The sequence below is a fragment of the Vipera berus genome (assembly GCF_964194415.1).
Source record: "Vipera berus genome assembly, chromosome: Z".
In the NCBI taxonomy this organism is placed as follows: domain Eukaryota; kingdom Metazoa; phylum Chordata; class Lepidosauria; order Squamata; family Viperidae; genus Vipera; species Vipera berus.
In genome coordinates, this window is record NC_138205.1 from 102,577,643 (window position 1) to 102,592,706 (window position 15,064).

The following is a 15,064-nucleotide window of genomic DNA, read 5'->3' on the forward strand; positions in this document are numbered from 1 at the left end:
CTTTAGTTAAACATAATAATGAAATAATTCATTTTGAGAATAAACTCACTCTTATTTTGGAACAATTCTGTTTGAGACCAACTGAGCATATATTCCAAAAAAATGAGATAGAATAAATGTTTTAGACTATGTCACTTCAGTGTTATGGGTGCTTTTAGCAGTTCCTTTTACCTAGTAAGTTAACATATTAAGAATATAATATTACAAGTGTATGTTAGCTTTCAATGGGCAGGAATCTTTTAATGCAAAAACTTTATGATTTTTATGCTGGATTTTAATATGGTAAGCCACCCAGAGTATCCTAAGTGTTAGATGGATAGCTATATAAATTAGTTTAATAAATCAATCAATCAGTTTTATAGCATGTGTGTTCTAAAATGCATTCCAATGTCATGTATCTTTGATAAAAATGATCAAATCCTTTGTTAAAGTAAAAAAATAATTTGTTTCATTCATCAATGTTTGGAGAGATTAAAACAGGAAAGATTTATTTTCCTGTAGTTTCTGCTTATAAGAAAACCCAAAATATAATGGGAAATACAGTCATATGCACTAGGAGCAAAGGCAAATCTTACTACCTTTTAAAGTTTTAATAGGCAACAAGAAGAGTTAGAAAGTAAATATTAAGTGCAAAATATCAATAGATATATTAAAGTAAGGAACTTTACTCATCATTGATTTCTTTTGGAACACTGGACATGCTTTATTTCAATTTTTTCACAATTTATTTAAACATCTCACATATACAAAATAGGTACAATTTTTGTTGTTGAGAAATGATGATTCGTTTTTGGCCCATTGCAGAGGAAGAAAATGAGATTTAAAAGCATGGACACCTGATGTTGAAGAAAAAGATGAAGATGGGGTATGGGAAGAAATGATCCACATGCTTAATCTGGTGGTAAGATCGGGCGTTCTTAATTTATTCTCAGACAGATTGCAAATAAACAATACAACTTAATACAGAAAGGCAGGGATTGGTTGTTTTGTTTTGTTTTTCCCAAATGACTCTAGCACCATTAAACTTCAAGTATTGTAATATACTCTGTAATATTGAATAAGCACCTTTCTACTATGAATGGGTCCAAAAGCACCTCAGAACATATGTATAAGGATGTGGATCACACTTGGCTTAAAAATGTATGAGGTAGTTCAAACCTTCGGAAGTTGTGGTTTTAAACTTCCTCTGTGGAAGATATTCAAAGGCCACAAATGGTGCAAACTTTCAGGAATTTTTTTATTTGGTTTTTTTAATATTTTTGGGTTTTTTTTACACAAAGGCTGACATTTTCCACAACAAGGTGACAAAATCTTGAAAAACTTCTGATTCCTTTTGGGGCTGTATTAAATTGCATTGCACAATGTTCCCAAAAAAATCCTTTTCCTTCTTTTTCGCCAAAAGTTTAAGCAAGTAGATGAACAGAAGAATGGAAGGAGTCAGCTTTCAGTATAAAAAAAGAAATGGCAAAGAGAGAAAAATTTTTGTTTTGTTTTTAAGTTAGTTTTAGTTCATTCATTTGAAACAGGCTGGGCCAACGTCCAAACGGAATTCTTGGTCAGCGCCACCAATGTCCAAAGGTGCAATGTCAAGGAAGGGCAAACGGGAAGGCTTGTTTGTTCTGTATTCAATCACTGTTTTGCCCCATTCATTGGTCTTTCTCTGCAAGATAATGATAGTGAATCATTAAAAACATTATTAAGGCATCCACTGATCTGTTGTTATCAGAAATCGTTAAAGTCTTCTAAGATATAATCCCTGGCACTGAATTGTGGCTCCATACACCCACTCTTCTAGAGATCTCAACCTCTAGCCCAATCATGTCCCTTCTCAGTGTTCCCCTCATAGTCCCATTTCTGGGCTTTTGTCATTCCTCTCATGACCTTTCCATTGCCAGTGGTTTGAGGACCACACCAGCCATTCTTGAATGTCCTGGAGCTTGTGTTCTCAAAGGCAGGGGCAGAGCCAAAGTGGTCTTCAGTAATTAAAAACTGAATTTAAGGCCTACTTTTCTACCAAGCCCCTTCAAAAAATTAAAGATATTTACAAGCAGGAAGTAATGTAGAACTTACAGAGCAGCCATCTTCAATAACAGTGAAAGTAAAACGGCTGTTGCCTTCAGCTCGGAATTCAACATCGTTGGATCCCTGCAGCACCACAGCCTTTTTAAGGTTGCCTGTTTCCTCATCCATGTAAGCAATGCTGTTCTTGCAGTGGTAAGTAATGTTCTGGGAAGCATGGTTAGCCAGCAGCCTCAGGAAAGCAAGTTGGGTAGCCATGTCCTTGGTAGACACACCTTCCTCATTATATTCAAACTGAAAAAATGAAATGAGGGAAATAAACTATCACATACTCTGTCCTTAAATGGCAGGCATGATCATGTGAAAGTAAAAATAATCGAGAGAAGGGTGGAAGAAATAATTTTCATTATAGAACCAAAAATAATCACAACTGATGGATAGTCTAGGAAGTACTGAACTGAATTCCAATTAACCCAACTTTTATCCTATCCAGAAATAGGTTATTTGTTATAACCTGACTAATCATTCCAAAGAGATACATTTATGAATAATATGAATGGCACATGAAGAGAAACTATCTCCTTCCAGAACTTAGTGATCTTTCCTGCAGCTATTTTTTATTGATGTAAAAGCAATATACCTCATCAAAAAACATGTAACTGAGTTTAACGGATCTAATCAGGACATACAGTTGTGGTAACTAACTTGTTTAGACAGTTTTAAACAAGATTTGAGGCACAGATGAGTTTTCCCTAATCTGGAGCTTTGCACCTGTAGATTATGACTCAAAATTCCCCAACAACACGTTTGCACAGGGAAGGCATGAGTCTGCTTAAGGTAATCATAATAATTTCTTTTATTGATTTATTTTGTGTGTTGTATGTATGTGTGTGTTTGTGTGTTTGGTTATGAAAGTTTTGTTGCTCAGTATGGCAGCAACCTTCACAAGAAAGCAATATCTACAGAAACATGCTATTTGTAAACTGAAGGTTTTTTAAGGAGAAAAAATGGAGCTGCAGGGACAGCAAGCAACAGTAGATGAGTTACATAAATGTATTATATGTAGCATAACCTAATATAAAGAATATATAGGTTAAAATAATATTTCCTCCCATATATGTATATATATGTTTCCATGTATATCAAAAGATATACAGAATGAACTTACCTGGGTACCACCATTAATGGTTTCTCCAAACCAAACAAGTTTCTTCTCATCAGGTTTCTTGCCACTGTACCAGTTCTTGGCTGGGAAGTTTCCAGGATTAGCAAGGATACAACTCTCACCAGTGGAGAAATCGCAATATGCACGAATAGCATCCATTGTGCAGCCTTGATTAGGATCAATCCAGTAGAAACCTGTTATAAAAAAAGAAAAAGATTTAGGTACGTATCAGAGATCCATATACATTTCAACTGTTGGAATAGCATGGATACAGATAAAGTATGTTGATCTTTTTTTCAGATATAATAATCCAAAAGGTTTATAGGGTGCCACCTGATACTATGGAGATCCAGGCTAACTATGTAATCTAGACTACGGAGAAAGAACTGCTTTATAAATTTTAGTAAAAAAATCATTACTTTAAAAATAGCAAATATGAAAACAATGCATTTAAAAACACCCTTATTGTGAGTGAACTAAATAAATGTGATTACCAATAAAATCCCTGGAAGCCAAACACAAGTTGATATTAGAAAGCACCACTTTCAGGAGAGACATTTGAATATTTTTATTTATTTTATTTTAATTCCATTTATATCCCGCCCTTCTCCGAAGACTCAGGGCGGCTTACAAGCTTAGCAGTAGCCTTCATTCTATGTATATGCCTGCTTATTAGGGCTTTCACACACACCACAGCGGCATTATTACAAAGTCAGCTTAATTGCCCCCAACAATCTGGGTCCTCATTTTACCTACCTCGGAAGGATGGAAGGCTGAGTCAACCTTGAGCCTGGTGGGACTCGAACCTGCACTAATTGCAGGCAGCTGGTGTTACTTAAGGAGGCATTAGCCCACTGCTCCACCAATCAATATACAGATGGAAAAACTCAGTTGTTCAAATGTCTGCTTTTTATGCACATTTAAGTGAAAGAGTTTATGGTTGCTTCCTTCTTTTATGAAATGGAAAATTGTCATGCATATGTGTTATTCATATCAGGGATGAGCTACACTATGTTAAATGGTACAAACAGATTTCCACTGAAAATATTGTACATAAAAGTTTATTGCTCTGAATCAATGTCCAGTTGCATTATTGATTCCATACTATGCTAAGCTATGATAATGTCTGAATAACATATGTGTCATTACATCATGATTTAAATGGTTTGATAACTAAGACTATCAAGATGTCTTTTGTGAGTATGCAAGTTATACTATTTGTGTGATGACTGTAAAAATTAAGAATGCAACCAGTTACTTTTGTGTTGAGTATTTGGTGCTAACATACCATTGTTCCATTCAGGGTGGCTGAGTTTTAAGTCACGGCAAGTACGAGCTGGATTCTTCTTGGAGCCTTCTGGGGTCAGGAGAGTCTCAATCTGGTTGTTCAGGGTTTTCAGAGTGGCATCAACTTCATAATCCTTGGGTCTAAGAGATGGCTGATCTGCACGATAGTATTCCATATCGTAGCCTACTTCATAGCCACCACCATTGGGACCAGGTGGGCCAGGAAGACCAGGTGATCCAGGTGGACCCTAAAATATACATTTGGAAGAAATAAAATAAGCTTGTTTAAACTCAGTTGACCATGGTCATGCAGAAGGTCCTATCCCAAGATTATCTGAATGGCTTAACTATTACTAGGGCTATAAGCTTTGGATAGAAAGCTATATAAATTGAATAAGTTATAATTATAACAATACATCTGTTCATGCCTGTGTTCATATATGTTCATGTTAACTAAACTGGAGAACAGCACTCTGAATGCATAACAAACATATATATTCTTAATGAAATGTTTATTAATCAGAGAGCAAATTCTTTATTTGGCAACTTGTAGAAACAGGAAGAATGTCTTCAGTGAATGCTGCATTATGTGACTTCATTTAAAATGCTGATTTAAATACCTGGAATGGCAGCTATTTAATAGTGATATTAACATTTGTTCACATATTTCAATATTAAGCATATTTAGAAATCAAACTTTATGCCTATGGCATAAAGCAATCTTCCCCTTCTTGGTATCTTCCAGATACAATGAGGCCACAGTTCTTAAAATTCTCTCTTAAACTTCTGGGAGCTGAAGTATACTAAGAACCTAGTCACCTATATATTAAAGAATCCAGCACAGCCAAAGGAACCTAGTCACAGTGACAGGAGATTGTAAATTTATATACGTTTATCTGAGAGTCAGGTTTATTGAGTGAAGTGGGGTTTTCTTTTGAATAACCATGCAGGGTGTTTTGCTGTTCATTTTTTTTTAAAAAAAATAGTTTTTGTGACCCTAACAATCCTTCAGAGTTAAACTTACAGAGGGTCCTTGGCTACCATGAGATCCTCGCACACCAGCAGGACCAACAGGTCCAGGAAGACCGTTGCGACCATCTTTTCCAGCCGGGCCAGAAGGACCGGAAGGACCCTAAAACAGGATCAAAGAATAAACACAGCACTCAGTATGCTTCTGATGCAATTAAATAATAAAAATACGGAATAATATACCCGGTGATCTAATGAGACATTTCAATATCCCGCACAAAGAACTTTCATATGAACTTACCCTTGGTCCGGCGGGCCCAGTAACACCAGGAGAACCTTGTTCTCCATGATGACCCTGTTAATATGAGACAAGAAGCTAAATTATTGAAATTATAATTTCCCGCTATCTTCTTGCAGAATTTTATTTCTTGCATAACTGATGGGTTCCAAAATTGGGGGGGAAATTGCAATGGAGGAATCATTTTGACCAAGAACTGTTTTGATTGGGAGAATTTGGCACTCAGCTATGAAAACCACTGAACATAAACAGCTTCTCCCTTCCTTATCATGAAATGATGGCAGAAGCAGGATTTCTAATAGGGCTGTTTACTTCTCAGTGGGCTTGATTGAATTGATTGCACTTATGACTCTATGCATCACTAAAATCCTAGGCAATCAAAGAATCTTGGATGAACTTGTTGGTCTATATGGATCAAATAATCTGGAGCTCAAGAGCATAACTTTCAGTCACTATACCGAGTCATGAGTCACCTTGACATTCCTGTATATCCTGATATGCAATATTCTTGTATGTTATTATAAATATGTGAACACAAACCAGTGTTTCAGAACCATACTGAAATACAAGCTTGAATAGGAAAGTTTGTATTGGCTTAGGAAGTGAACTCAAGCGCTCAAACAAAGCAGAAAAAGAAGAAATAACAAAACCACTAAGCATTTCAGTAGACATTAAAATGGTGACCATTTGCCTGAAGGATCCAGGATGGGAAAATGAGAATGAGAATGCCTGCTTTTTCCATCAGCAGAGCACCTACATCTGTTCTAAAGAGTGGATTTGTTTCTGTTTAGACCATAGTTCAGATAACTGTACTTACAGCAATACCAGGCAGTCCCTGAAGTCCATTATGTCCTTTGAAACCTGGTAAACCTCTGGGACCCTTGTCACCAGCAACACCTTTCTCACCACGTATACCTTGTGAGCCCTAATAAATCAAGTGATAAATAGAGAAAAATTACAAATGGACATTTTCTACTCCAGAAAGCTTGGAAGAAGTTTCAGAGACATCACCTTTATCCAAGAATAATCCCATTAACCAAAAACTAAAATGCAGGTAGATTCTTTCAATTTGCAAATTTCCACAGACATCAGTTTGCACTAGTTTTTATTTCCCTCTTTTCTTATTTGATTTATAACTTGTTCCAAACTGCTATTAATAATTCCATTACTCTTCCTCAATTTGCCATGATCTGCATGTACCGGACTACATTTCCCATTATCAAATGAAGGATGGAAATTGGGACCAAATCTACTCTGAAGACAGGAGCTTGGGAAAAGCCAATCTACACTAACAGAAAGAAATCAAATTCTTGGCTCAGGAATTATGTTCCCATACCTTTATTTTTCATAGGTCCTGTACTAGTCTTGAGTTGCAGCCCTGGTTATCTGTATTTGAACTTGCATTAAAAAAAATTAAACTTGATCTTTGCTTCTCTATTTATCTTAGCATCTTCCAAAGTTTCATGAGGCCAGTATGATAAAGGAATATTATGTTAAGTCTCCAAGGACATTCTTATGCCTTTATAATCCTAACTCTTTTACCTATAGGGAGTGACCACTATCCTTCCCTCTCCTGGATTTTCTCTACACCTTAATCCAGCTGAGGCAACCACATCTCTTTTTTTGGAGAAGACATGATGCATAATCTCTAAGCTACCTGAGGACACTATCATATTGCAAAAATACCTATATAATACCAGCCCATATGACTTCTTGTATAGAAATGAGATCCTCATGTTGTCTTTCGACCTGGACAGTGAAATGCCTTGGATTATCCTTGCCTGAATATCCTCATTTCCTATTCACTCAGTCATTTCTTGATGAGTTAGGCATCCCTCTAAATTATTTCGAAAACCTATGCCTACATTCCTAGTGCAAAAAAGAGTGTCTTCTTAAAAACACTTGACATACATTCAGGTTTTATTTAAAGCCAGCAACTATCCAATAATTAAAGCTATACTCACAGGAGGACCTCTTGAACCAGCAGGACCGCTCGGGCCAGTAACTCCAGCAGGACCCTGAAATGATAACACAGTGGAGATGTTACTTATTGGCCTTAGCAAATAATATATAATTATCTTAAAAGTGAATATAATGATTTTGTATATTTCAGTTAAGTAAGAGAACAGATGATATAGATATCTTTCACTGGATGTATGAGAAAATATGACTATAGGTTCAAAGCTGGATGAAATCAAAGTGCTGTCATCACATCTTTAGCAATTTATTTCTTTCCCTATAAATTGGTGGAACTATAAATTGATTTCCCTATGAATTGATGGGGCTTCAAGATTCAAAAAAGTATTACTCCTAGTAACAAATTCATCTGGAGAAAGTTCTGTCAGGGTTTGTAGCTAAGCAAGCAAAAGGGACCACTATGTTCAGGGGAACTATAATCTAAAGTGCAAATAAACTTTAGGGTAAAGGTCTTCAACCTTGGCAGCTTTAAGACTTTGGACTTCAACTCCCAGAATTCCTCAGCCAGTCCAGCTGGCTGGGGAATTTTGGAGTTGAAGTCCACAATTCCTAAAATTGCCAGACTGGAGACCCCTGCTTTAGAACTATTCCTTATTTACTCTAGGTATAAGCTGAGCAGGGGAATTGCTTCAACAGGTGTTTGAGATTTTGTTACATTATCTTACTACTAATGAAATATCTTTTGGAGAATCCAATTGGTTCTTGTTCCTTGAGTTTGCTAGACCTTCTGGCTTGACAAAATTTTAAAAGGTGTGCCAGCTTCTTTAAGAGTTTAGCACAGCCTTGATAGGCTATATCTGACACAATCAGGGCTTTTTTTCCTCATAGAACACTCAGAACGGAGTTCCAGCACCTTTTTTGGATGGAACCTTGTAGGGTAGGCAAGGCGGGTTGTATGACATGTGTGAGTTCCGGCACCTTTTTCTTTTACAAAAAAAGCACTGGACACAATTATAAGCATTTTAATGTTTTCACAGTGGTTTAAGTTACATACACGTTCACCACGATTTCCGGATTTGCCAACGGGGCCAACAGGGCCATGAGGACCAGGAGCACCAAGAGCACCAGCAGGACCAGTGTTGCCAGGAGCACCACGTTCACCCTAACATGCACAAACAAAAAAGTGGTTTGATTTAGATGTACAAGCTAAAGTTGGCTTGCAAGAAGCACATTTTGCTTACAGAAGACAGCCACAATTACCTTGTAACCAGGAGCACCATCACGGCCAGGAAGACCATCGTTACCTGGATTTCCCTAGGAAGAAAAATGTTTTCTTAGTGACAGATAGTATTTTAAAAATTATGTTACCAACTATAGTCCTTACTATGTTTGATCTATAGCATAAACTGAAATCTTAAATGGACTGATATTTTCTACTTCCAGTAAAACAGTTTTCCCTTTTTGTTCCAAATTCCTCACTTGAATGTTGGCCATATTGAAATAGTACAAGAATCTTCTGAATCCTGTAACTTGTTTTTTAGTATCTATGTTTGAGCAGTATGGTATTTTAGAAAAAGAAATCTAAAGCAAACAAAGGATCTATACTTAACAGCACTTAACCTAATGGTAATTTTGTGTGGGTAGCTACATATTAGTCAACCAACCAGATGTCCTCTACACTTATTTTGGTCTATCCTGGAAGTTGCATAATCCTCAGCCATTATACTAAGGGATTATGGAATTGGTTCCAACCAGTATGGAGGGTAGCAGTTTAGAAAAACTTTATATAAAGAAGGTATGTGCTGTAATCCTTCACGTGTCTTCTTAATAGTCATTTCTTTTAAGGATTGCAGAAGTTTTAAGAAAGATCATAGTTAAGCTAGTTATAACTTTAAAATCTTAATGAGTTGAAAAATATGCATTTAGCTTTTTTTTGCTGCAATGATTTAAAATACATTGTTTTGTTAAAGCAATCCTATGTCTGTTAGTATTTTTTAAAAACACAATCTAAAATGCTTTAGAACTTCAACCTCATTTGTTTATCCCAATTTATATAACTGAACTGAAAATAAATCTTTTAAAAACTGTGGGAGAAAGAGCTGTATCATATAGTAACTGGCTGCTACATCAAATACTGCTCCATATTTATATATTTTGCTTTAATATTTTTCCTGACAGTTTGTTTGTTTGTTTGTTTATTTATTTATTTATTTATTTATTTATTTATTTATTTATTTATTTATTTATTTATTTATTTATTTATTTATTTATAATGAGACTTATATGCCGCCCTATTTCCCAAAGGACTCAGGGCGGCTAACAACAATAAAATACATATGAATACAAATATTAAAAAAGAATTAAATTATGTCAAAGTCCCACTTATTGACCAAAACAAATTTCTTACATCACGTCCAGCTTCACCAGGAGCACCATTTATACCAGGAGAACCGATGGGACCAGATGGGCCACGGGCACCTGAGGGACCAGAATTGCCAACAGGTCCATGTTCACCCTAAGAAAACAGCAATAATGGGAATATATTTTATTTTTTTAGTTATTATACATGAACTTTCAAAATGTTGTGAACATTTTATATTTGTTAGTTATTGAATTGATTGGTATTAAACATTTAGTTAATCCTTGTGAGATATTTCACTGTATTCAATATATTACAATAGTACAAAAGTAACACAAAGTACAAAAACTACAAGTGCTGTTCTTTATTGATCCTCACTAGAGTAGCACAACCAACAACTTGCATCATCATCAAAGCATAAGGGCCTTCAGGCAAAACAGAACTTTTTAATTTCCTGAGCATTTCCCAAACCGTTTTCCCCCTTCAAAATCAACAAGAAGCTACTCCTAGAATCTTATCCTTGCACTGAAATCTAATATCACAAGACATGTGCCCATAATACATATCAGTCCTCCCAGTAGACAGGAAACATAACAAGGTGAACTAATTCTACTTGGGGAGCAGATACCAGAAGGCAAATATAGACTCTGGGAACCAGGGACAATTTGAAATCCTCCAAAATGGTAACTGTTGAGAAAAAAGCTATATTTATGAAGCAATATTTGTTCTTTCAACCTCACCACTGTCTTTATAATTCTGCTCCATTACCTCACAGTTATAGCCCTCATCCAATCAACTATTTAACTGCTTCATTTATATCATTAAATTAATGATATGCTGTATCCATTCAAATACATTGCTTTTATTTACACCCAAATACCTTGCTGCTTTTCCCAATCACTTGTATATGCTAATTTGCACAAATCTATAACAACTCCTTCTCTTGCCTAGGTCCGTCTTTGCCACTAGTGAGGCCTATAAACCAATCTATGCTTCAGTACGATGGCTAGGGTTAAACATCAGCTGTCAATAGGACAAGCAGTTAATTTTTTGCAATTGCTATTTAATCCAATCAAATACGTCTTCTATTGGCAAATTTGGGAAAGGTGGTACTCACAAGTGCTCCAGACAAGCCTGGAAGACCACGTTCTCCTCTAGAGCCAGGAAGACCAAGGATACCAGGTGCTCCAAGGAGACCTTGAGGACCTGAGGAGCCAGGAGCACCCTGAAGAAAAAGGGGAACATAACATTTTTTTAGAACGTATAACAGATTAGCACATTAGTCCATTTTAGCATCCAGCCATCTTCAAACAAGGAAACATTCTGTATTGCCTTAAAAACCATTTTCTATGTGAAGTTATGAAAGTATGTTCATGAAGAAATAGGAAGGATTAATTTATTAATACAGACATTCAAAATAGTTCTTTTACAAGTCAATACTGTGACTAGTTTTATGAAAAATAAAACAATTTGGCTGACTGACCACCTTCAGCAGGATAAATTATGATCACCTGCCCTTATTTTGTATTATGGATAGTGGGTCAAGCTAGGTCATGACTATCTTATATTAGAAGGAAAATTATGCATTGAGACAGAATTTCCTTAAAAATCCTTTTTTCCTTTTAAATGTATCTTGCAAGCTCCTTGGCTATGCACCCTCACTGGGAGAAATATTATGAAACAATATGGTCTGCATTCTCTGAATCATTTCCCCCCCCCCTGTAATTCCAGTGAAAGACTGTGGCATTGCAAGAAGCACTGCTTGCTGGGGACTGCAGCCCATCTGTGCCTGATGCAGTTGGCTACCATTATGAACTAAGGAAAAATTCTTATGGCATGCTTATATTCTCACTCTTGAGATTATTGGCCTTATTTACAGTGTGTAGAAAAGGAATTGCTACCATTATTAAAATGAAGGTTGTAATTTTGAACTCTGGAAACAGGTTGTCTGCAGAAACATGGAAAACTCTAGCAGCACTCCTAATGATAATGGTCAGCTAGCTTTCTAATCCATGCTCCATTGTAAGAACATATTCAAATAAATGATGGTATTACAAAATATCATGGCTTACTGGCTCCCTCCTTTGAGGGAGATGGTGGTCTAGAAACATGAAACAAACAAATGAAAAACATTACATACAAAGTGAAATATTTTTGCAGGTAAAACAGCAGAAATTGGAGCCACAGAACCCTTTGCATTATTTTTCTAATAACATAACATCTACTTTCTTGGTTCTGAGAGCTTAACATAAAAGCTAGATTGTATGTCTGAAAGCTTTTACACAGACCTTCTTGCAGCAACTGAGTGATAATCTGAATAGTTCCTAAGGCTAATGTTCTGGCTAGTAAAGCCAGCTGAATGACTTTGGGCCAATCACTCTCTCTCAGTCTAGGCCAGGGATAGGCAACCTTGGCTCTTTTATGACTCGTGGACTTCAACTCTCAGAATTCCTGAGCCAGCTGGCTCAGGAATTCTGGGAGTTGAAGTCCACGAGTCATAAAAGAGCCAAGGTTGCCTATCCCTGGTCTAGGCCACCTCATAGGATTGTTGTTGTGGGGAAAAAATAGGAGGAGGAAGTGTATTGGGTAAGTTTGCTGCCTTGAGTTATTTGTAAAAATAATAAAGGTGGCTTACAAATAAATAGATATCGCTGTACTGTATAAGAAAGAGATGGGGGTGGGGGAGTCCTGTCTTAGGCATGAAAACTGACTGGGTAACTTTGAGTAGTCACTCAATCCAAGCCCAACTAACCTCACATGGTTGTTGTGGTGGAGAAAATAGAAGGAGAAAGGAGAATTTGGTATGCTTGCTTCTTTAAGTTATTTTTTAAAATAATAAAAGCAGGATTTCAAAAAATATAAAAATAAAATAGATAAAAAATAGATATAGCCATCTAAACTAGGACAGTCTGTGAATACAATTCCCAGTACAGTGTCTGAATCCTACAGAATAACTTCTAGTTCCCCACATCTGATAAATCCCAATAGGATGAAATTGGTCAGAATGGCGCCTCTTAGTGGTCAAATTGATTACATGGGATACCAAGTCAGAAGACTCTGAAGTGTTTATATTTGCTCATAGAGGAAAAAAGTTCCATTATCCAAACGTGTCTATTTGTTTAGAATGACCAGTTGTATGTTCTCATGAAACACAAGAAGATCAGTGAAGAACGAATTATCAGGAAAGAGGAAAAAAGCTTAAAGGAGAATGATATAAATCTAACAAGTATTGAAAAGTGTTATGGACAACTTACAGCAGCACCAGCTTCTCCTGTTGGGCCTTTCTCTCCAGTGAAACCAGGGGGTCCAGTAATGCCAGTTTCACCAGTACGACCCATTGGGCCAGTATCACCACGTGGGCCTCTAATTCCCTCTTTGCCGGCAGGACCAGGGGGGCCAGGTGGACCAGTGATACCCTAGGAATAAAATAATAATGTAATTGCATAGCTACATCAGTCAGAAGATAGTAAATTATTAATCCAAATAAAGAGTAAACAGAGACACTAATGGAATTTCATCAAGCATGTAGTACTACTTTAAGAAACTACACAGAATCAAATAAGTATGTAAAGAAAACTTGGCATCACTGTAAAATAGCATTTGCTCTCCTTCAGGGGTAGAATTTTAGTCATCTAGATTGATTGTTATGTGGCTTGTTATATATTATAGATATATCCTATCCATGTGTCTGTCTAAACTGCAATTTCAACCGTTCCTCATTATGAGCCACTCCAGCTGGAATTAATGGAAAATGTGAAATAAGACAAAGTATTATATGTAGGATTGTCAAGTCTCAAGCAAATCTACATAAATGCCAGGTGTTCATGATTACTTAATGGAAACTCCCTTGTGTTACAACACTACGTCACAGCTATGTTTCACAGGGCTTAGTATTTGATCCTGGACAATACTACATGCAGGCTATATGAACACTTTGCTCATTATGGTTGTTAGACTGCAATGAATAGGGCTGTGATTTGAGATATTTCTGATTTTGAAAAAATAGGGCAAAATATATTTTACATCAGGCATAGACAACCTACATTCCTAGGGTTATAAGCAATTCACATCCTCCTTTTTTTTTACCCTTAATAGTTCTACCAATCATGATGGGTGAAAATTGATAGCAGGTTTCCTGTCATTTTAAGACTGAAACTACAGACAGTAAAACAGCAAAGAAGTCCTCATTGTCTTCCAGATTTAGATCTTTTTTGCATTCTGCTTTTGTGGTTTTTTCACAAACAATACTGGTTCTTTAATTTCAATATAATTCTGGCTCTGCCTGTTGAGATATGAAAGAGCCCCAACAATTTTAGGTACAATAACTGGTAAGTAATGGATTGAAGACAATGGATAATCTTCTCATATTATAATGGCTTGATAAAAATTCTAAGGAACGTCAGTTAAATAAAGTAACCAACTGGATAGTGTTGGCTGTGGAATTCTGGAAGTTTAAGTTCATACAATTTAAGGTTTTTAAGGCTGAGAAACACTGATCTGGGCAGGGCAAGCAGAAGTTTAGGTAAAGGTTCCCCCGCACATGCATGCTAGTTGTTTCCGACTCTAGGGGCCGATGCTCATCTCCGTTTCAAAGCCGAAGAGCCAGCGCTTGTCTGAGGACGTCTCCGTGGTCATGTGGCTGGCATGACTAGACGCCAAAGGCGCACAGGACGCTGTTACCTTCCCACCGTAGCGGTCCCTATTTTTCTACTTGCATTTTTTTTATGTGCTTTCGAACTGCTAGGTTGGCAGAAGCTGGGACGAGTAACAGGTGCTCACTCTGTTACGCGGCATTCAGGATTTGACCCGCCAAACTGCCGACCTTCTGATCGACAAGCTCAGCGTCCTAACCCACTGAGCCACCGCGTCAGTTTACTTTGCATGAATTACAAAGGGATTTCTTCAGGAATTACTTACAGCAGGGCCAGGAGGTCCGGATCTGCCAGCGTTACCAGGAAAACCGTTGGGACCCTATTTTTTTTTTAAAAAACAAGAGAAAAATTAGGATTCAGAGTCATCAATAGCTATATTTCTTATGGGTGAAATGGAT

The 15,064-nt window shown here is 36.7% G+C and overlaps 1 protein-coding gene across 1 annotated transcript in view; it reads right to left on the minus strand.

The window, feature by feature from the left end:
- Positions 1–674: 674 nt before the first annotated feature.
- Positions 675–15,064, minus strand: part of COL1A2 (collagen type I alpha 2 chain) — a 52,823-nt gene continuing 38,433 nt past the window's right edge. Inside the window, exons 39-52 of the mRNA XM_081346262.1 lie at positions 14,932–14,985; positions 13,269–13,430; positions 11,132–11,239; positions 10,063–10,170; positions 8,916–8,969; positions 8,710–8,817; positions 7,703–7,756; positions 6,556–6,663; positions 5,742–5,795; positions 5,496–5,603; positions 4,473–4,719; positions 3,188–3,378; positions 2,071–2,313; positions 675–1,660 (exon numbers count right to left, since the gene is read on the minus strand). Of these exons, the coding sequence (XP_081202388.1) occupies positions 1,514–1,660; positions 2,071–2,313; positions 3,188–3,378; positions 4,473–4,719; positions 5,496–5,603; positions 5,742–5,795; positions 6,556–6,663; positions 7,703–7,756; positions 8,710–8,817; positions 8,916–8,969; positions 10,063–10,170; positions 11,132–11,239; positions 13,269–13,430; positions 14,932–14,985 (1,746 nt within the window). The 3' untranslated portion in view covers positions 675–1,513. The remainder of the gene's footprint in view (positions 1,661–2,070; positions 2,314–3,187; positions 3,379–4,472; positions 4,720–5,495; positions 5,604–5,741; positions 5,796–6,555; positions 6,664–7,702; positions 7,757–8,709; positions 8,818–8,915; positions 8,970–10,062; positions 10,171–11,131; positions 11,240–13,268; positions 13,431–14,931; positions 14,986–15,064) is intronic.